Here is a 24,667-nt window from a genome sequence, read left to right as displayed (position 1 = left end):
ACAGTACTGATATTTGAATTGAAATTATTATATTATACTATTGGTATTTATTTATGCCTTCTCCTCATATTATGTGTGAATATGGTATTTTATAGAACCATTGGGAATTCGAGATTTTTTTTATTTGGAAAAAAAAATTCGGGAGGGAAGCTCCCGGGAGGGTAGCTCCCGGGAGGGTAAGGAAATGCGATATTATCTTTAATTTTGAATCATTCTTAGAAATTACTAAAAAATATGGGTGTGCATGATTTCACAATCTGTCGAAAAACCTTGCGCAATTTGCAGATTACTTGCGCAATTTAATACGTTGCTTGCGCAATTTGAAACACATGTTTCAATTCAAATTGCGCAAGGAATTTTTTGCGCAATTTTAAATTGCGCAAGAAAATCCTTGCGCAATTTCAAATTGCGCAAATCGTTCAAATCGCGCATAACATAGGCATATGAATATACTCCTAGATCAAAACGTTGCATTTTCAAAATGCATGTCTTTTTCATCTTATGAGGTACCTTTTTAAATTGTTTATTCAGTGTAATCATTTATGGATTATTCATGATCAACAAAATCACCAGTCAAAATTAGCAAGTAATTAGCTCGTTTTTATTGTTACCATTTAAAAACCAGGATAAACTCCTTTATATACTGCACACACAATAAACAAAAACAATTTAAAAATTGCTTTATCTGTTTAGCACAGAAAATGCCGGCAGAAGCAAATATAATATTAATCACCAATAAAATGTGTTACGATACGCCGCCGTAAAACGGCAAAAATGGGAAACATATATAAACATGAAAGCTATTATGGGCTTTTGACATAAGTTGAAAACATTGTATAATAGCAAGTTGGGCAACTGGCAAGAAAATAGCTAGGCTCTACAGTAATAACATACAATACTACTAGATCTTTGGTGAGTAATAGTGAAATAGACAAAGTTTACATCAGTACATATTATTACTTTTGCTCCTAATTGATTTTAGTCACGATTATAAAAATAGAAATTATAAGAAATAGATTATTCAATTCTCCAAATATTATATCCTGAATAATTTAAAATATATAAAACTGTATAAATTCAATTGCTTATATTGGGTTCTTTGAAAAATCACCATTTACACTCCTTTTTCTCTTGCTAGCGTTCCGCTTTTTATTATTTTTGTTAAATGCATTGATTGAGGCTTTGCATGCATAATGTGCTATGCCCGTTCATCATTATTAATATGGCTTTGATAATGTGCTATGCCCGTTCATCATTATTAATATGGCTTTTCATGCATAATGTGCTATGCCTGTTCATCATTACTAATATTTATTCATTGTATAGTAATTTTTAGTGATGGATACAACACCTAAAATCAAACTTTAGATTACAAGTATGAAAAAACTAGACAGACGATAATGTGATAAAAAACTTTACGATGGGTGAAAGTTAAACACACTGTAACATTGTATGCAATGTTATAACATATCCTGGCACACCAGTCTACAATTTACATTTAAAATATATACCCCCACATCTTACCCAGCCTGCAACTGATACCCTAACTGCAATCTTACCCAGCCTGCAACTGATACCCTAACTGCAATGTGATGTATACATCTTACCCAGCCTGCAACTGATACCCTAACTGCAATGTGATGTATACATCTTACCCAGCCTGCAACTGATACACTAACTACAATGTGATGTATACATCTTACCCAGCCTGCAACTGATACCCTAACTGCAATGTGATGTATAACATTGAAAACCTGTCCACAATATCTAGTACAACATAAATACCCTGTCCACAATGTATATTTATTTATTTTTGTCATCAGGCTATTAGACCACAATCGGTACCGCCACCATTTTTCAGTAGCACCATCTAAATGTTATGCCAATCAGGTTAAGAATACAGACTATACAATTAATTGTAAAACGAATAAAAATGTTTCATTTTATATTTTAAAAATTTGCTGTAAACCCAGTCACTAAAAAGTGAGCATACAACCTAATACTTTGGAACAAGTGCACCCAGTCACTACAAAGTGAGCATACAACCCAATACTTTGGAACAAGTGCATATAATGTGTGCATGACGAATCATCTGAGAACAAATTAGACACCAATTGAAGGGTTAATATTTTGATTCACAATACTCTTATTTTGGTGATTGTGGTCCTGATCGTAAACTTCTCCTGGTTGATTCCCTACGAAGATTAGCCCCAGTTGATGGAACTTCTACGTATGTTGTGTGATGTGCCTTGTTTAATTTTCTGGAAAATGCTGCGTCTGTGTGCTGCTCTTTTGCAAAATTGATAAACACCTTAAACAAATGAAAGTAATAATTTAAGAACCCACTCTTTGTTTTTTTATTTTGGTATAAAAACATGAAAGAAGAAAAGCCTGATACTAAAGAGCATGGTATACACATGTTGGAGACAATAACTGTCAAATGTCTTACCTGTTCTAGTGTTGTCTGACTGACGCTGTAATCTTCCATTCTCAACTCCTGTTTGTTACTTTCTAATTTACCAAATATGTAAGACCAGCTAAGATCACTATTTTCCACTTGATATTGTAATACACCCTGAATAACATTGTATTGTAATATTGTTATTAAATACAAAACCTTTCATAAACTGAATGAACTAATAGAACTGAAGGTCTGTATTATGACATAGTTTACCTGATGTTCCTCCAAAAGAACTGCACCTTCAAATGTTCCATTAATGAATGATTTAATTCCATCCATGGGCACACCATCTTCCATTTTAACAACCATTGTATAGCCCTTGCCATACCTACAAAACAATGTCAGTCATTGAATGCATACAGTAGATACCATTGTATAGCCCTTGCCATACCTACAAAACAATGTCAGTCATTGAATGCATACAGTAGATACCATTGTATAGCCCTTGTCATACCTACAAAACAATGTCAGTCATTGAATGCATACAGTAGATACCATTGTATAGCCCTTGTCATACCTACAAAACAATGTCAGTCATTGAATGCATACAGTAGATACCATTGTATAGCCCTTGCCATACCTACAAAACAATGTCAGTCATTGAATGCATACAGTAGATACATGTTTAACTCATGAATATTATGCTTCCAATTTATTCAGTCCTTAATGAAAATTAACAGAATGTCTCACATGTCTCATTCATATGAGATATGGAAGAAGCAACAAGGCCAAATAATAGTATACCTGCTTTTAAGATGTTGTGTGCTCCCTAGACATTTAAATTGTCCGTTTACCATTATAGCCAAACGGGTACATAAGGCCTCACACTCTTCCATACTGTAACAAGATAGATTATTAGTTTCAATTACAAACTTGGGAAGCAGATTATATCAATCAGTATAGCTAATTTAAAATAAACTCTACCTATGTGATGTTAGCACAATGGAGCGTCCACCTTTCATGACAGATGTCAGAGCATTCCATAGATATCGTCGTGCGGTTGGGTCCATTCCAGACGTAGGCTCATCCTAAAGAATTAAATGTGCCAGATGTAATATTTCATTCTCATAATTAATTCTTAATTAAAAATCCACTCTACTGACAAGAAACTACCGCACTAGACAAGTTTTCTGAAGTTCAGTTGGATAAAAATATTTCTTATTGTATCTGGAATAATTTCAATATATTTGTCCTACTTGGTTGTTCATACTTATACACAAACATCGTAAATCTGTGAAGAGTTAGTTATAATATTATGTAACCATTCTTACCAGGAAAACAATTGGTGGGTTCCCAACTAAAGCAATACCAGTGCTAAGTTTCCTCTTGTTTCCACCACTATAAAAAAAATTATTATAACTTAAACAAATGTTTAAAATAAATTTATTTTTTGTATCATCATACACATAAAAAATATCTTAAGATTGTTTACTAGAGCAGGAGTATCAGAGCATTTGATTGACTGGTAACATACCTATAATCACCACACAGTTTATCAGTGACAACATAACTATAATCACCACACAGTTTATCAGTGACAACATACCTATAATCACCACACAGTTTATCAGTGACAACATACCTATAATCACCACACAGTTTATCAGTGACAACATACCTATAATCACCACACAGTTTATCAGTGACAACATACCTATAATCACCACACAGTTTATCAGTGACAACATACCTATAATCACCACACAGTTTATCTGCCCATTTATTAAGAGACAAATGTGTGACGGTAGTTTCAACAACATTTTCAATGTTATGATTTGGAATACCACGAAGACGAGCAAACATTGTCAATACTTCACGTCCTGTTAGCCGCTCAAGCAAAGCATCAAACTAAAAAAAGAAACAGTATCATGTATCAATTTGCCGTAGAACTCAAGAAGCAATTCTTTAAAACTATTATTTGTTATCATGTAGTGATGAATACAATATCAGGAATCTTTTACAACAAGAAAGAAAGTTCACTAACCTGAGGGCAGTATCCAATTCTTTGCTGAACCTGTTGACAAAATATATGAATTATTGTTTGATAAAACAAGAAAAATTCGACTTGAAAAGGTGTCTTGAATTATACAAAGTTTGAATATTTTTTATTGTCCTTTTAACAATGAGGTACAAACAAAATGCATCATAGTTTAAATCTTTTTCAATCAACATAGACTTACGAGTTTCCTCTGTGTTTGGATGTCAAATCCATCCATGTAAGCTGTTCCTGCTGTAATGCTCAGATCACCTGTCAACATTCCAAATGTTGTAGTCTTGCCAGCACCTAATACAATAATTTATAACATGACAAATGTCAGACTTTCAATATTAATAATACATAATAAAATTTAAAGCTGTTGTATTGAGTTAATATATACAGGTACATACCATTAACTCCAAGAAGACCAAAGCATTGACCCTTGGGTATGTTAAGACATAGTTGATCCACTGCAGGAGCTGGCTTCTTCCTGTACACCTGAAAGGTATATATACAGTATTTTAACATAGTATTCAATATTATTAAATTTGTGATTCTGGGTTAGGATTACTCAATGAATCAACATTTAAAATTAAATGAGTTAAATTTCTCATCTAATCTTTTACCTTGGAAAGATTTTGTAAAATTACAGCAGAATCACTGTTTTTAGGATCAAGCTCAGAAACTTTTTGTCTCTCATCTGCAACATCTGAATCCTAGAAACAAAATAACAAGTTATATCGTTAAAATATGCCACAGTAGAATGTATAACATACATCACACAAATTATAAAGGCTGTCTGTAATGTAACCATTATAAATAAAACTTACATCTGGATTTGAAACGTGCCCTTTGAGCACAGAAGCTGAACGAGAAGGGATAAAGAAGTTGACCTGATAACAAAAACAGAAGTCTATTAATACATTATCATTTTTTAAATTAATTAATACATTATCAAATTTTTCATTTATCATACCTTTTTTTTTGCAAAATGCAAACAAATGATGATCCATATAAATATAAAATATAAGTACTTAATGTATATAAATATAAAATGCCTACCTCTGAAAATAATATTTAACTCACCTCAATAAGCAATGTGAGAATGATGAACACAATTCCACCAATAAACATGTACAAACAATAAGTACCAATACCAGGCTTGTCCCAGGCTAAGTTGCTATCTTGATAGACATATCCTGACATTTGACAATTTATCATAGCTCTAATATCATAATATAAAAACAATATACACAAACTAATTATACAACAATATCAATACTCAAGTCTATTTAGAAAACCAAAAGTTTACAAAAACACAATCATAGCAGTACTTGTTTCCAATAAAGGCTACACAGTGGTGTAGCCAAAAATCCACATTTCTAAAATAATAATTAATAAATAAATGTTTTGTTTATAAACTCACTCTTGACTGGCAGTGCATATCCGTCTCAAACCATCATTATCACCTAATACAGAGAATGCTCGTCCTAAGCAATGTGTTGGAATAAGACAAAACACATAGTCTAACGCATTGGCTGTGCTCTCCAATCCAAGTCCAGGAATACTCAGGACAAAGATAGTAAGAATTGTAAACTGTTGAAACACAAACAAATTCAAATTACTTTTATTTACCTAATTTTCACCACCTTAATCTATTAAAAATAATATAATATCAAACATACTAAATAGGTACAGTAAGTTGCTTTACATTCGTTACTTACCATGCTTAGAATAGCAAGGAGGAATATTGTAAGAGCTGTGGCATTGACTGGAGTCTTGAACAACGTTACTTACCATGCTTAGAATAGCATGGAGGAATATTGTAAGAGCTGTGGCATTGACTGGAGTCTTGAACAACGTTACTTACCATGCTTAGAATAGCAAGGAGGAAAGAGCTGTGGCATTGACTGGAGTCTTGAACAACGTTACTTACCATGCTTAGAATAGCAAGGAGGAATATTGTAAGAGCTGTGGCATTGACTGGAGTCTTGAACAACGTTACTTACCATGCTTAGAATAGCAAGGAGGAATATTGTAAGAGCTGTGGCATTGACTGGAGTCTTGAACAACGTTACTTACCATGCTTAGAATAGCAAGGAGGAATATTGTAAGAGCTGTGGCATTGACTGGAGTCTTGAACAACGTTACTTACCATGCTTAGAATAGCAAGGAGGAATATTGTAAGAGCTGTGGCATTGACTGGAGTCTTGAACAACGTTACTTACCATGCTTAGAATAGCAAGGAGGAATATTGTAAGAGCTGTGGCATTGACTGGAGTCTTGAACAACGTTACTTACCATGCTTAGAATAGCAAGGAGGAATATTGTAAGAGCTGTGGCATTGACTGGAGTCTTGAACATAAAAGCTGCACTATAGATAAATGGAATAGCCATCCAACCAAATAACAGCTACAAAGAAAACAAAACAAATGACATAATATCAGTGGTGGATTGATATCCATGATGTCTTTATTCTGTAAATTATTGCCTCATTTAAATATAACTGTTTAGTAGGTATATAAGTACTCTAGGCTTTGATTACAGTTCTGATGAATAGTTTTCTTCTTTTAAGACAGTCTGCATTTTCATTAAATGCCTTAAGATTTTGATTCTCACTCGTAATTTTTATACAAAATTGAAACTTACAAAGAGTAAAGCAACTGTTCCAAGATTAGAACCTCCGTATGCATCTAGATTAAATGCTGCAAACATGATGATGATACCAACAAAGACAATGGCAAAATTACACACATCCCATACAAAGGTAGCACCCCAATAACTCAGTGGATCAACACCACTCACAAACTGAAGATGCTTTGCCTACAAAATACAACAATATGTTTTTATGCTTACTTCAAGAAGTGCTTTCAATGAGAGAGGAAATTGAGTTGTTGCTGTTGTGTTAACTTCATTTAATTGAGAAAATATATTTGTTTAGGTTGATAATAAAGATTGATAATTAAATGTAATAAAAGTAATAGTATGTATGATGCAGGAACTCAACTACTGTGAAAACAAAGGTAGAAAGTATAGTCACCTTGTTTTCTCTCTCACCAACAACAAAACCGATGAAACTAGCTGAAAGAAAAGCCATACCAAATACCACCAAGATTGACAGACCAAATGCACTCTCACTTGAAGCTGCTTCCTCTGCCTATGTAACATAAAAATACTAACTGAAAACATGTTCATTTTAAAATGTTTATACTTAAGAAAACTCAATTATACAAGACTCAACCCACCCATTACACTCAGATATTATTATTATTAGCAGATCAGGAAGGGCTAGACTGACACAGAAAACAATTTTGACAAAACGTTTCAGATTTTCAACACTGTATATGGCATGAAATTTATTTAAATATATATCACTATGTATTATTTAATGATCTACTATGGTACAAAACATATCTCAAAAATGTAAAGTTTTTACAATAAAGTAGACTTAGTATCTTGTATTCACAATAAAAAGTCAATTTTACTACATACTAGATATGTATACTTTCAATAATATGTTTTAAAAATAGTACTTAAACTGAGGATAAAATACCTGAGCTGTTACATTCCGAGGCAGGGGATAGTTGTAAGTTGTAATGCTGTATTCATCGCTAGTAAAAGACTTCAGTATCATGTTAGAAGCAGCATTAAGAACTTGCACAGAGGTATGGTATGCCTGTAATGTGAAAACAAAAACATATGGTATGGGTATAATTTGAAAAAAAAACAAGTATGGTATGCTTGTAATTATGTACTGTATGGTGCCCATGTAAATTACAAACAAATGTTGTATGGCATGCTTGGGCTAAAGGTATGGTATGCTTGTAATTATGTACTGTATGGTGCCCATGTAAATTACAAACAAATGTTGTATGGCATGCTTGGGCTAAAGGTATGGTATGCTTGTAATTATGTACTGTATGGTGCCCATGTAAATTACAAACAAATGTTGTATGGCATGCTTTGAATTTTAATTTTCAAATGTCATGATATTAAAAAAGGTTGAAAAAGAAGTATACTATAGTATGCCTGCAATTTGCATCTTATTTCCTAACAGTAATGCTGATATAATAACATCTTATTTCCTAACAGTAATGCTGATATAATAACATCTTATTTCCAAACAGTAATGCTGATATAATAACATCTTATTTCCTAACAGTAATGCTGATATAATAACATCTTATTTCCTAACAGTAATGCTGATATAATAACATCTTATTTCCTAACAGTAATGCTGATATAATAACATCTTATTTCCTAACAGTAATGCTGATATAATAACATCTTATTTCCTAACAGTAATGCTGATATAATAACATCTTATTTCCAAACAGTAATGCTGATATAATAACATCTTATTTCCAAACAGTAATGCTGATATAATAACATCTTATTTCCTAACAGTAATGCTGATATAATAACATCTTATTTCCAAACAGTAATGCTGATATAATAACATCTTATTTCCAAACAGTAATGCTGATATAATAACATCTTATTTCCAAACAGTAATGCTGATATAATAACATCTTATTTCCTAACAGTAATGCTGATATAATAACATCTTATTTCCTAACAGTAATGCTGATATAATAACATCTTATTTCCTAACAGTAATGCTGATATAATAACATCTTATTTCCTAACAGTAATGCTGATATAATAACATCTTATTTCCTAACAGTAATGCTGATATAATAACATCTTATTTCCAAACAGTAATGCTGATATAATAACATCTTATTTCCAAACAGTAATGCTGATATAATAACATCTTATTTCCTAACAGTAATGCTGATATAATAACATCTTATTTCCTAACAGTAATGCTGATATAATAACATCTTATTTCCAAACAGTAATGCTGATATAATAACATCTTATTTCCAAACAGTAATGCTGATATAATAACGTCTTATTTCCAAACAGTAATGCTGATATAATAACATCTTATTTCCAAACAGTAATGCTGATATAATAACATCTTATTTCCAAACAGTAATGCTGATATAATAACATCTTATTTCCAAACAGTAATGCTGATATAATAACATTTCATCTTAACCATTAGTGTTTGTCTCCATTAAAAAGTAGAACATTTTACCTCATTACTGTACCAGGCTGTCACTAGAGTCCCAGTACTAACATTTAATGCAAGCTCATAAAAATTCACTTCTTCTAGTTTCTTAACAAATGACACATTTGCCTGAAAATATAAACATATTTATATGAAAATTAGCATAACACAAATTACATTTTTAGGTAAATCAGTTTTGTTTCAAAATGTTTGTCTTCCTGTCACAAATCAGTAAATGATTAGATTGAATTTCACTTTTCCCTGGATTGATTTAGAAAGCAGTGTTGTGGTGTACTGCACCATGATATTATTTTCATACAGAGAAAATATGGTTGTTGGTACACATCTCATTCCTATCAAATACTTACAATTAAACTATTATTGAAAATTGCATAAAGATTTGGAACAACTTGCTGTGCATCAAAGGTAGCGTTAACAGAAACAAAACCTGCCACAAGTTCATTGAAAAAGTTAGGTTCATTGTCAGCATCTTCTTCCAAGACGCTCTCTTGAAAGTAAGTGTTTGGGTCAGACAGAATGCTGGGTTGTGCACCAACTGGACATGAACCATATAACCTAGCAAATTAAACAAAAGTTTATTGTAATATAAGTAAGCCAATGTTAAACAGTGTCAATGAATATTACTTACTTCTCTGTAGAATTATAGCAAGATGGGCAGTTTGTGTAGGAATATTCAGGATAGTCTTTGCATGCATCTTCAGGCTGATTACGGATCTAAAATAAACAATTTGCTGATTATATGAATGTTTGTGCAATTGTTTTTTCCGTCATTGTCATATAATAATTTATGACCAATAAGAGTGACAAAGGACACTTGAAAAAAACTCTTTTCATTTTTTTTGTATGATCAATAAGATTGACAAAGGACTCACCCAAGAAGAACACTCCTCATTCAAAATGATGAAGTTGTACAAACAACAGTATCGTGCCATTGGACTCGGTATGTCTTCACCTTTGACCTTTCCATAGCTGTTTTCATTCATCAGAGTCTGTACTGTACCTTCTATATTTTCTACACTTTCTTCTAAAAATTTTAGGCTGACCAAGTAACTTTCAACATTCTAAGATATTAAGAATAAGGAGTATTTTATGCTAAATCATTATCAATGGTATTCCTCATTGCAACAACTTATTTTCAATTGTGTAGTGTTATAGTAGTATAAGAAAATGACCTGAAATATCTTGACTGCGTCATTGCCAGTAAAGTCAGCATAATATGCCCGATGATTTAAGTCTTCAGCCTCATTCAACTTAATCAAACTTAGTTCCAACTTAGGATCATCAGTAGCCGCACTACCCCCAGAAAGTAGAATAATCAATAATCCAAGAAAAATGAACAAAAGTGGGAAAAAGAATTGAATAATGACAGCTTTTTTGTCACGTTTACTGTTGAGAAAACGCTTAATATACATAGCTTTAAACTGCTGAGCTTTTAAAGCTAACCCACTAAGCAAATCTGAAAAAAAAAGAAACAAACGTTAGATCCAGTTTTAGATAGGTTTAAATAAAAATTCCTACATATTACTTGAGTTTAGAACATTATGCAAATTTATTTATTTTAAGTACCTTCTCTTCTGGTTTCAAGTTGTGAGATATTAACAGCTTTTTCTGCTTTCTGAATATTCTGCATCGTGGTGGATGCAACAGCGCCCTCACCCTCGTCATTGTTGGCAGTTCCATTCGCTTTTGCCTCTGCTTGCTCACCAACTTTCATGAATACTTCTTCTAAAGTTGTGATGGACACACCAAAACTTTCAACGCCGAGACTTGTTCGCTTTGCTGCAACACAAAGAAAGAGAAATGTAAATATACTATATTATTGTGGAGCATCTGGTGTGTATGATAATGCTACATTATCGGCTAAAGTATACAGTACCTTCAACATAAAGTATACAGTACCTTCAACATAAAGTATACAGTACCTTCAACATAAAGTATACAGTACCTTCAACATAAAGTATACAGTACCTTCAACATAAAGTATACAGTACCTTCAACATAAAGTATACAGTACCTTCAACATAAAGTATACAGTACCTTCAACATTTTCAAAAAGCGATTGAAACTGTGAGGTACTGTCCCCTGGTAAAATATAAGCAAGCTCTGCACCAATATTTGACTCCAGATAACTTCCAGGTACATAATCTTGAATAATTTTTGTAAGTTGATCAACTTGGCAATTTTCATTCTTAACCAGTGTCATGTGATAACCAACTCCATATCGGTTTTTAAGAAAGTGAGAGCTGCCGCTGCAGAGTAGTTGTCCGTGTGCCATGATGGCAATACGATCTCCCAACAAATCGGCCTCGTCCCTAAAGTAAATAAGAAATATTTCTTACAAAAAACGCCACTCGACATTTTAAAATTAATCATTGTTCTTTCTTCAGATATATTAAATGATTAATTATTAAAAGATGTTCTTTAATTGCAAAAATACATACAAATCAAAGATAGTTCTTTAATTAAGAATCACATTATGCCAATTTTTTCACTAGTTAATTGTACTATAAATACACAATTTTTAATAATTTATGAACATTTTGTTGCCATGGAAACGTGTAACAAAATAAAAATATGTTGGTTAATCGCAAAAATACACAAAATCTAACATAGCTATTTAATTATAAATCACATCATGGCCATTTTGTTGGGTGTTAGTAATCTGGTTGTATTTCATTGAATAATTGATATTTCTGCTAATTTTCAACAATTTGAAAGAAGACATGTGTACCTATCCAACAAAATATTAATCTACTAATTAAAAAATGGCATTTAAAAATGGTAAATTTTGAACTTTAATGTGCTGTGTGTGTGTGAGCCCAACCTGTAGGCATGCAACTGAATACCCTCTAGACAACGTGACTTTACGGCGGTACAAGTGAGAAAATTCTTCCTCAGTCTGTTGATTCTCGCCAACCAATCAAAGAGCGAGAATGCAAAATCGTTCAACCGTGAGCCCTCATAGACTCGCTTTATACGTTTTTTGGGTCCAGCAGCTGGGACCTATAAATTATAGTCGAGTTTACAAATTCCCAAAACTGTCGGCCTTAGAACTATAGCTACTACGATGATAAAGCTTCTTAATGAGTATATCCTCTTCGGACATAGCTGGCTAAAGCAGCGGTGCGAAAATCTGTATTTATAACATATATACAATTGCGGACCTGTTACATTTGAAAAAGATTATCTGAAGATAATTAAAATATTGTATACATTACTTACATGAAGTGTGTAGTGAGTACCATGGTCTTTCCTGCTTTGTACTTTAATAACAAATCCCAAGTAGCCCGACGTGCATATGGATCCATGCCAGAGGTAGGCTCATCTAGAATCACAACTTCTGATCCTCCAATCAAAGCAATCGCACAACTAAAATACAGAATATGTGACAAATACATATTTTTTTAATGGAATAATTGCGTTTCTATAAAATCAGAGTTAAAATCAGCATTTGTAGATAAATGGAGAAGAAGTTTACCTCAGTTTTCGTTTCATGCCACCTGACAGTGAACTGGATGCTGTGTTAGTCTTGTCAACCAGTTGTAAGTCTTCTATCATTGACCTTACTTCAGCATTGGCTTCTGCACCACTTTTACCCTATAAAACAAAGCACAAATTTGTTAATAATGATTTTTTATTGACACGTGACTGTATAATATAAATGGTTACTAATAGTTAATTGTTGATTACCTTTAGATTAATAAAGAAATCCAGATGTTCTTTAACCGTCAGACGATCAAACAAGACATTGTGCTGTGGACATAAGCCGAGACTTGACCGTACAGATTGAATGTCTGTCACAATACTCTTGCCATTGATAGTAGCTGAGCCTGAAGTTGGTGGAAATAAACCGGTCAAGATGGACATTGTAGTAGTTTTACCAGCTCCGTTGTGACCAAGAAGAGATGTTATTTGACCTTTGTACATCTTCAGTGAGAGGTCGTCCACAGCAAGTTTTTTCCCAACTGAACTCTAAACGAAGATATTTTTTTAAATCATAGAGTTCAGTATTTAATGTATGAATAGTAATATCACTAAAATGTAATTTTACTGTAAACCTAACCTAAACCTTGTAAAATGTAATTTTACTTACCTTGTAAACCTAACCTTGTAAACCTTGTAAAATGTAATTTTACTTACCTTGTAAACCTTTCGCAGATTCTTAATATCAATACCAACTTCAATGTTTGGGGCACTTTCATGATTTTTGTTATCGATGTTATTCATGGCTATCTGTACAAAATTGCAAAAGAAGTAACATGTATCATAACAGCAGAGTATAGAAACTCTATAAAAGTATTAAATTTTATTTGACTTAAACATTTAATTAAGTAAGAGAAACAGCATACAGTACCTGTGCTTCATCATCAGGAGAAACATGCACTACATTTCCACACCAGTATGACTTCTTAAAAGGAAAATTAATTGGTTGTGGAATACCATATTTGCCTGGAAACACTTGCTCTACATACCTAAAATGATAATCACTTCTATTGACTATTTCATAGTAAGTACTCGTATACACGATCTATGCTTTTATGTTTCTGAGTTGTTTTAGAAATAGATGAATAGACAAGCTATAACTACTAAACCTATGGAGACTTGATACATTAAAAACATCTGAAGGTATTCCACTCAAAAATAATACTTACCACATGATGATGAAAAAGATGAAGCTATCAAGTAAAAGCATAAGAAAACAGTTTCCTAAATTGAAAGAATCTCCAGTCGCGGGACTTCTACCGATGTTGCTCCACTGAATTCCCTCCTCACTACTCTCATATCGTAGAATACAATTCATTGCATAGCCCATTGCAGAGTTAGGCAAGAAACAACATAGAGTTTTAGTAGAGCTGAAACAGAGAAGAAAAAATATAAGATAATGAATAACCTTACTTGCTTAAAATATACTGCTATAAAAAATCTTATTTGTCTGTATCATATATCTGTATTATAAACTACTTACCCTGATGTTTCATCGTAAGGTAGAATGAACAATGGCAGATAACTGAGGAACCACATCAGTAGAACTACTTACCCTGATGTTTCATCGTAAGGTAGAATGAACAATGGCAGATAACTGAGGAACCACATCAGTAGAACTACTTACCCTGATGTTTCATCGTAGGGTAGAATGAACAATGGCAGATAACTGAGGAACCACATCAGTAGAACTACTTACCCTGATGTTTCATCGTAAGGTAGAATGAACAATGGCAGATAACTGAGGAACCACATCAGTAGAACTACTTACCCTGATGTTTCATCGTAGGGTAGAATGAACAATGGCAGATAACTGAGGAACCACATCAGTAGAACTACTTACCCTGATGTTTCATCGTAGGGTAGAATAAACAACGGCAGATAACTGAGGAACCACATCAGTAGAACTACTTACCCTGATGTTTCATCGTAGGGTAGAATGAACAATGGCAGATAACTGAGGAACCACATCAGTAGAACTACTTACCCTGATGTTTCATCGTAAGGTAGAATGAACAATGGCAGATAACTGACGAACCACATCAGTAGAACTACTTACCCTGATGTTTCATCATAGGGTAGAATGAACAATGGCAGATAACTGAGGAACCACATCAGTAGAACTACTTACCCTGATGTTTCATCGTAGGGTAGAATGAACAATGGCAGATAACTGACGAACCACATCAGTAGAACTACTTACCCTGATGTTTCATCGTAAGGTAGAATGAACAATGGCAGATAACTGAGGAACCACATCAGTAGAACTACTTACCCTGATGTTTCATCGTAGGGTAGAATGAACAATGGCAGATAACTGAGGAACCACATCAGTAGAACTACTTACCCCGATGTTTCATCGTAGGGTAGAATGAACAATGGCAGATAACTGAGGAACCACATCAGTAGAACTACTTACCCTGATGTTTCATCGTAAGGTAGAATGAACAATGGCAGATAACTGACGAACCACATCAGTAGAACTACTTACCCTGATGTTTCATCGTAGGGTAGAATGAACAATGGCAGATAACTGACGAACCACATCAGTAGAACTACTTACCCTGATGTTTCATCGTAAGGTAGAATGAACAATGGCAGATAAATGACGAACCACATCAGTAGAACTACTTACCCTGATGTTTCATCGTAGGGTAGAATGAACAATGGCAGATAACTGACGAACCACATCAGTAGAACTACTTACCCTGATGTTTCATCGTAAGGTAGAATGAACAATGGCAGATAACTGAGGAACCACATCAGTAGAACTACTTACCCTGATGTTTCATCGTAGGGTAGAATGAACAATGGCAGATAACTGAGGAACCACATCAGTAGAACTACTTACCCTGATGTTTCATCGTAGGGTAGAATGAACAATGGCAGATAACTGAGGAACCACATCAGTAGAACTACTTACCCTGATGTTTCATCGTAGGGTAGAATGAACAATGGCAGATAACTGAGGAACCACATCAGTAGAACTACTTACCCTGATGTTTCATCGTAGGGTAGAATGAACAATGGCAGATAACTGAGGAACCACATCAGTAGAACTACTTACCCTGATGTTTCATCGTAAGGTAGAATAAACAACGGCAGATAACTGACGAACCACATCAGTAGAACTACTTACCCTGATGTTTCATCGTAGGGTAGAATGAACAATGGCAGATAACTGAGGAACCACATCAGTAGAACTACTTACCCTGATGTTTCATCGTAGGGTAGAATGAACAATGGCAGATAACTGAGGAACCACATCAGTAGAACTACTTACCCTGATGTTTCATCGTAAGGTAGAATGAACAATGGCAGATAACTGAGGAACCACATCAGTAGAACTACTTACCCTGATGTTTCATCGTAAGGTAGAATGAACAATGGCAGATAACTGAGGAACCACATCAGTAGAACTACTTACCCTGATGTTTCATCGTAAGGTAGAATGAACAATGGCAGATAACTGAGGAACCACATCAGTAGAACTACTTACCCTGATGTTTCATCGTAAGGTAGAATGAACAACGGCAGATAACTGAGGAACCACATCAGTAGAACTACTTACCCTGATGTTTCATCGTAGGGTAGAATGAACAATGGCAGATAACTGAGGAACCACATCAGTAGAACTACTTACCCTGATGTTTCATCGTAGGGTAGAATGAACAATGGCAGATAACTGAGGAACCACATCAGTAGAACTACTTACCCTGATGTTTCATCGTAGGGTAGAATGAACAATGGCAGATAACTGACGAACCACATCAGTAGAACTACTTACCCTGATGTTTCATCGTAGGGTAGAATGAACAATGGCAGATAACTGAGGAACCACATCAGTAGACCAAAGATAAACCCAAGACGAGATTTTGAGAAAAATACACTAATCATAAAACTCCACATGGTGCTGGCTAATATCCAGGTCATGAAGAAAATGAAAATAACCAGCCCATCACCATGCTCAAGCACTTTGCCAGCCTATAGAGAGAAAATATGAAGTACATGAGGAGCAAGAAAAAACCTGACAAATGAATGCAAATAATACTATAATAATACTAATATAATAATACTATATTAATGCGACATTTATATAGCGCTATTTCATAAAGATCAGAGCGCTTTGAGTGTTTGTTGATTATTAAAATTATCTAGACTCTGAGCAGGAAATAGGCTAACCAAAAACAACCAATTAATGGCAACAAAAAAAACAATGAAGATGATCCAAACACCTCCGCACTGTTCCCCAGCAATTGTAGGTGCAAGGAACTTAGAATATCAAGATATAAAATTCGATTGATGATATTGATGATAATGCTACAAGTAAAGGTGTTTCTTAATGAAACATCATGTTCATGATATGAACGATAGATCTTGTTTATTGGACAGATTTTGAAATGATGAACAAACCTTAAAAAGTATGACGATGAGTATGATTGAAATGAGTAGAAATGAATAGGTTTTGACAAACCATGCCAGCCAGTGGAGCCAGTTAGCCAATCCCATCATTTTCATACTTTCTTTTAAACGCGTCTCTTTCTCAATCACAAGTTCCTGAAATTAAATAATGAAATTAGTAATAGGTTGATCAATAATAATAATGTTTTTGTTGCTTTGTAGTTGTTTGTTTTAATTTTTGTTTTGGTAGTTGTTTCAATTGCTTGTTAGGTGATAATAATATTGATTGATGGCAAACCTTTACAATAATGCCTCCTGAGTACATAAAAGCAAAGACCATCAGCAATGGTAGAAGAAAATCAATCGTTGAAATGAATGCATCACTCTTGTATCCAGGATACGGAAATTGCTGTCAATATAATATATTACATAATTTATTTTTTATCACAAAGTCGTATAGTATCAAGAAAATTTAATTTCAAATATAAACAAAAATTGACTTTTATGATGTTAGCACAAACATTTATTTATTACTTTGTAAACCAATTAAATTGTAAATGGTTAAAATGGACCTGAAATGGATTTAAATTGTAAATGGTTAAGTACATAAAACTACCTGCATCTGGAAACTTGTACTTGCCGCTGAGACAGGGTCAAAGTATGCTGATTGGCTAATCAAGATGGCACGATCCATGGCTGATTGAATTGCTATGAAACGTTTGTAATAATTACTGAAAAATAATTATGAAGTTGCTGTTTTTACAAGTGATCTGTACAAGTAAATGAAATTTGTGAACCAAGAAAAAAGACTCAAATATTAAATGTTTTAATAATAACATAAGAAATTATTAAAATAGGTAGAATTAACACTAGTTAAAACATATTTAGAAAAAAACAAAACATTGATGAAAATAGTTTGGAAAATAAACTTACTTGTCAGTTCGTGGTCCAGGTTGTGGAAATGGTGGGTATGTATCATCTGTATTCCAGGTTTCTTGAAAAGCTAGGTTATGAGACAATCGTATGGTGTATTCAACATCCATTGGCAGTCCAGTTGCTGTTTCCTCAATGTCAAATACAACAGCTTTGTTACAAAATAGGAAATATGTAGCATTATAATTGAATATTAAATACTGTACAATCAAATACAAAAACTAGGTTATGAGACAATCGTATGGTGTATTCAACATCCATTGGCAGGCCAGTTGCTGTCTCCTCAATGCCAATACAACAGCTTTTTACAATAGGAGTATTATAATTATATGGATATAAAATACTGTACAATCAAAAATACAGAATTATTAAGACAATCATACGATGTTATCAACATCCATTGAATTCAGTTTACAAACATTTCATTAAGAATATATTAGTTATTACCCAGTACTGACAAGATTAGAAAAAGGCCTATTAATTAAATAAATAAAACATTTTTAAATTATTATTTTACCTCCATAATATAGATGATCATTATCGGCTACGGTTGTTACCATGGCATCCTCGGAGATGAATAAATTTTGTGATAGCGGCACACCAATCAAACCGGACACGGTTAACATCAAAGCTTTCGCTGTAATGATTATTCATATAAAATGTCTATAGTGAATTTATGATGAAATATGAAATATAGAAAAATAGACCTTTGTGATACATAAGATTTGTTAACAGTTAACTGTGACAATGCACTAAATAGCTATGAACTCATTAAATCATCATATTGTGTATTAAACCAGCATTTATGCAACAACATTGATTACAACTTCATCAATCAAATTCATGTTTCTATTTACAAAGATACACCATATAATAAATAAAATTAAACTTACTTAAATCATTTTGTGGAAAATATGTCAGGTTTCCACAAAGACCCAGGTCACAGTAATATTCCTCAGTATATGAATTGATATCAAATGGTTCGATGGTTTCAAATGTAGCTAAAAAAATATGTTTATGTAATAATTATATTCAATCACCAATGACAAATTCAAATAATATTCCGTTTGTTTACATCTCGATGATCATCAGAATACTTTTAATTTATAATATTTTATATACTTTATTTATACTAATTATTATCTTTTAGACCTGTTTATATTTTTGTACAAATATTTAAAGTAGTATTTCAGAATAAAACTAAAGCATTGAATGATTGATCGTGAGAGGATAAACATCTCAGTTTACAGTTGGTACCTTTCACATTTCCAGAGTTTGCCCGCCAGAGAGAATTCAGGTGATTGACCCCCAGACTCCGAAGTGTTTGATTTTTTAGTATTCACATCAACCATATCACCTGAGTTTTGTTATTATTTGATGTGAAAGGGATGCAAGAGTCACATAAATATAATATCATACTTACTAAAGCATTTATCTTGTGTTGTAATGAGGATTCTAGAAAGAAAATCAATACTTTGAAGTTGAGATACAGTTTAATTGTTGTGTGGTATTTATCAAATTATTGTTGTATGTGAGACAGCTATCTTATAGATTTAATGGATATACCATAAAAACTGCATGCATCATATCATAAGCATAATGGTGATTATTTATGGCCTTAGGGCTTTTTCATTATATAACAGAATAAGTACTTAATTTTTTTGTGCAAAATCGAATGCAGAATTGTATAAAGGTACAATCTTTTAATGAGCTATTGCACTAAATAACAAAAAACACTTTTTTGTGCAAAATTCAATGCAGAATTGTATGAATAATATATTAAATAACCAACTCAAAGGTTAATTTGTATTATTATTATTTAAATCCGTGACTAGTACTAAGTAAAAAATATAATTCAGAAATATAATTTATTTAATAGATCAGTATTACAAGCTTTGCTATACCTTAAATTCAACTTGAATTAAATTGAAGGCCAAAATGTACGAGTCCTGCTTATAATTACTTGTAACTACGGTTATAAATGAAGTCTACCTAAGAATAGATGCCAAACCTGAGTAACTTTACAATTTAGTACAAGTCTCCTGACTTAAACTCGTACAATATGGTACTAAAGTCTCCTGACTTAAACTCGTACAATATGGTACTAAGTCTCCTGACTATACTCGTAAACTACAATATGGTACTAAAGTCTACACGATAGAAGAATAGATGCCTAACCTGAGTAACTTTACAATTTAGTACAAGTCTCCTGACTTAAACTCGTACAATATGGTACTAAAGTCTCCTGACTATACTCGTAAACTACTCTATGGTACTAAAGTCTACCTGATAGAAGAATAGATGCCAAAACCTGAGTAACTTTACAATTTAGTACAAGTCTCCTGACTTAAACTCTTACAATATGGTACTAAAGTCTCCTGACTTAAACTCGTACAACATGGTACTAAAGTCTCCCGACTATACTCGTAAACTACTCTATGGTACTAAAGTCTACCCGATAGAAGAATAGATGCCAAACCTGAGTAACTTTACAATTTAGTACAAGTCTCCTGACCTAAACCTAACCTAACCCTATACTCTTAAACTACTCTAGTACTAAATCTACCTGATAGTCGCTAAAAAAAAAATAATACTGATAACCCAAGTAACTTTGAATTCAGTTCACAGAATTATTTTCTTAGAAACAGAGTCATTTGATAGCTCTAATTATTAGTATTACTGTATATATTGTTATTAGTTAAATATCATTAATAAATTATATATCTATTATTAAAATAATATTGTTTAAACAAGTAAACATTTTAATTCATGTCAGTTAAAGTGACAGTCATCTCCAACATGTTGTCATTATTAAAATACCTACTTTGCCAGTAACAGCAATGCTGTAAAAGCCAGCGGAAGAAGGATTTCAAAGACGGTTCCGATTGGTCGACGGATCTACAATTTAAAACAAGTTCATTACATTTTTAGTAGTACATGGATTAGTTAATGGACCAAATTGGTTAATGGACCAAATTGGAGAGGAAGGTTAAATATAATGTGTGTTTTTTCCCCAATTATAATTTCAAACAGAATACAAAAACATGAAAATTTATGATCAATAAAATCAGACTTTGAATTTTAATGCTGAAGCGAATTACACTTTTTATTTATCATTTATGTTTTTATATGAATACAATATGTAAGAAAGGTAGTATAGGTATACAAATATGTAAAAAAATTATTTTTTCAGTGGAAAATATATCTTTAAACTGAAGAAAAAAATTGTGTATAACTCCATGAAATACCTACCGTTATCGTGATACGATTCAATAATTTAATATTAATTAGGAATGAAATTAGTGTTGAAATACTAATTCATTATTATTATTATTATTATTATGACGACATGTAGAACTACTGCATTGTATGGTTATGTGTTTCTTTCTTTCAGAAAGACATACGCCCGTATTCTTAAACCGGACTTTAGTCATAGTTCGAAGTTCGACTTGGAAAAGTCGTAGTTCGAGCTATTACTTCAAATTCGATTAAAAAACGAAGTAGTCGAAGTTTGCAGTTCGACTTAATGAAGTCGAGCTTTTAGTCGAGTTGCACACGTCTGGGTAACAAAGGCTATACATTGGCCAATGACAAGAGAGTATTTGAGGAGCAGACGAAATTTTGCGCATTGATATCACTTTCCATTTTCTTACAACACTTTTTACGCATCAGGACTATACATGAAAAATAATTTTAATCGTTAATTATTAGAACAAGATCTGTCAGTATTAATTTAACAGTGAAGTACTTTTGATTAACAACAAACAAAATCTTCACAATATATTTAGGAACCATGGCGGTACGGTAACTTTTATATTTTCTAGGCCCCCAACAAAGTATGATCACGACGAACCACGCACTTCATAGCGTGACAAGAAAGCGCTAGGCCCACTAAACATTCCATCGCGTGGTGAATTTCCGCATCTGCCATTGTCGCTATGGCGTGACGTAGTTGAAGTCGGACTTGCGCTAAGAAAATTATGTAATTTGTATACAGTTGTAAATAAAGATGATTTTCATTATTATAACATATACCAATGTATATTTAATTAAGCTAATATAAATATAGATATTTCATTCGTCAATATCTGGCCAATATAACAACTCAATGACTGTTACGTTTTTTATAAACATCGTTTAAAAACCATTTAGTTGACCATTTAGTCTGCACCCTCCAGGACTAAAAAAATCGATCAAAATCCGTCTCGATTTAGTCGAGGTTGGCCTGATTTAGTCGGTGATTTAGTTGAAGTTCGGTTTATGAATTAAAATGACGTCATTTTTTTAGTTTTAGCTCGAACTACGACTAAAGTCCGGTTTAAGAATACGGGCGATAGGCCTAATTAACTCAGCTTATAAATCATTCTCCTTCCAAATTTAAAGGATAATTAACAAGTTACTTTTTTCATTATTGAAGGAAATATTGTTGTTGCCATTGACTGGTCTTTCTCTTCTTACTGCGGAAATTAGTCCTAATTATAGACCAACAGAAATGGAGATACTGATTTCTGTGTGTTCCACAAGAAGTATTAAAATCATGACATCACAGCCAACGATAATATAGCTGTTGGCTCGGAAAATATATTCTGCACACACTCAGAAACAATGATTGTTTAAAGAAACAAAAATTATATCTGTACGTTTATTTACTACTGCACAGGCATTTTCAATGATTATTTAAATCAAATATAGCACCATGAGGAACCTGAAAATAAAATACTTGAATTAAATATAGCACCCTGAAATAAAATGAGGACCAACCTGTAGAATCCAATTCTTCCAAAGCAGCAACTTGAATTGCCTCAGTTTCAAACCCATCATAAACAGCAGAGATAATCGCCTGAAATTTTAAAAAGTCACTATCGTAGGCTATATTGAAGAATGTGCAATCCAAACGCTGGTTACAATTCCCAGTAGAAATTACAATGTTCTCAAACACGTTGGGTAAAAAGTCCCAATTCACTATGCCCTTCAATCATAGTTTTTAATGACTCAGTTAAATTCTAATAAGACCATGGTAACACATTTAAATTATATACTGTACATGACCTTGGTTGGCTAAACTTTAGGCCTATAATTTATAAATAGAGGTTTTGTTATTTAAATTCAATTTAAACCAACACAGTTACTTAAGTTTTGTTGTTAAATACAATACAATAGATGTATATGCGCCATGAGCGCCACATGGCCCGGGTGGAGGATACCGGCGCTATATAAGTTTTCATTTATTATTATTATTATTATTATATATATATATGTATATATAGCAGGTACACATACTAACTGGGTGCTAATCCTAATGCACTTTAGTACTTTAAAACCCAACACAAAATATTATCAATAGTAGGCCTATAATATATGTATAGCCTAGTTAGCTGTATGTAGGCCTACGATAGAGCATGGTGGTTTAAGTTGGAATAAACTCTGGAATTCCCAAGTTTATAAAAACCAGCGATGCGTGACGTATTGCAAGATGACATTTCCTACGCCCATCATTTCAAACTACTGATGGCAGCCCTGGATGGGCCTAAAATTGAAATACAATATTAAATACAATGTATTACATGAATTCATAAGTATATTAATCTACCTTTGGTCCTATAATAACTAGTGCTATGACTTGATATTATACTTCAAATGAATGTTGACCGACAGCCCTTCATTTCCTTCAAGCAGCAACGGATAATGCATGCATTTAATACTATACGGACAGAGTGTGCTGCAGCGAGTGATGGGTAATTGGAATCGGATTACAGCAAAGAACTTATAACACAAGAATCTCCTGTTCTTCAATTTGCATTCAAAACACAGTATCGGAAGTACAGGGTTAAAAGGTCAAACTGGGCGACGCCATTTCACAGCATGGAGCAGCGCCCCCTCCAAACTAGGAAGTCAATTACTCTACCCCTCTAGAGTATTAGCAGATCCCCTCTATGATTTTGACTTTCTAATTTGATGCGGGCGCCCTACTCCATGGCTCACAATGGCGCCACCCATAGCTCTATTCTATCCCACAATGCCTTTCGAAATTGTTACGCGCTTCGGACGAACAGGAGATTCTTGTGTTATAAGTTCTTTGATTACAGTACTTTTCGAGGTCAGAGTGACGTGCGCAGGTAGCAAGTCATGAATATTCATTATTGTCATTCGTTGGTAGGTCGGATGTTTATTTGTAATTATACATTTAATTAATTTAATAATGGTTCAATTCAACCAAAAACCCTTTGGCTGGAAGCCAGTTTGACTATTTTGTTTACTATTAAATTACAATTTTTTGAGTTAAATACTTTTTTTTCCATTCAATTTTTCG

At 33.1% G+C, this 24,667-nt stretch overlaps 1 protein-coding gene across 4 annotated transcripts; it reads right to left on the bottom strand.

Annotated features, from left to right (window-relative positions):
• Nucleotides 1-1,722: 1,722 nt before the first annotated feature.
• On the bottom strand, nt 1,723-24,070 carry LOC140056649 (phospholipid-transporting ATPase ABCA3-like). Of its 4 annotated transcripts, XR_011846793.1 has the most exons (43): nt 23,948-24,070; nt 23,119-23,197; nt 21,182-21,255; nt 19,781-19,812; nt 19,251-19,358; nt 18,875-18,994; nt 18,358-18,508; nt 18,041-18,155; nt 17,723-17,833; nt 17,437-17,580; nt 16,811-17,007; nt 14,193-14,393; nt 13,895-14,012; nt 13,681-13,773; nt 13,231-13,512; nt 13,019-13,137; nt 12,763-12,909; nt 11,578-11,852; nt 11,107-11,319; nt 10,713-10,996; nt 10,413-10,601; nt 10,169-10,254; nt 9,888-10,095; nt 9,547-9,648; nt 7,993-8,115; nt 7,480-7,596; nt 7,089-7,262; nt 6,741-6,851; nt 5,866-6,035; nt 5,526-5,664; nt 5,270-5,332; nt 5,066-5,155; nt 4,850-4,937; nt 4,642-4,745; nt 4,446-4,475; nt 4,152-4,309; nt 3,733-3,799; nt 3,386-3,489; nt 3,206-3,298; nt 2,675-2,789; nt 2,450-2,575; nt 2,047-2,311; nt 1,723-1,996 (listed from the first exon to the last, which is right to left on the bottom strand). XR_011846793.1 is itself a non-coding variant. In XM_072102095.1 (42 exons), exons 2-42 carry the CDS (start codon nt 23,176-23,178, stop codon nt 2,147-2,149), a joined length of 5,466 nt encoding a protein of 1,821 aa, XP_071958196.1. In that variant the 5' UTR covers nt 23,179-23,197; nt 23,948-24,070; the 3' UTR covers nt 1,723-2,146. The 4 variants fall into 4 exon arrangements, 2 of the variants coding, with proteins under 2 accessions (XP_071958196.1, XP_071958198.1); XM_072102095.1 differs by having other exon boundaries at nt 1,723-2,311; XR_011846794.1 differs by lacking the exons at nt 1,723-1,996; nt 2,047-2,311 and having other exon boundaries at nt 2,553-2,575; nt 2,675-3,041.
• Between the last annotated feature and the right edge of the window lie 597 nt (nt 24,071-24,667).

This window comes from Antedon mediterranea, chromosome 8, assembly GCF_964355755.1.
Source record: "Antedon mediterranea chromosome 8, ecAntMedi1.1, whole genome shotgun sequence".
NCBI lineage: Eukaryota > Metazoa > Echinodermata > Crinoidea > Comatulida > Antedonidae > Antedon > Antedon mediterranea.
This window is presented reverse-complemented; position numbering and strand designations above follow the sequence as displayed.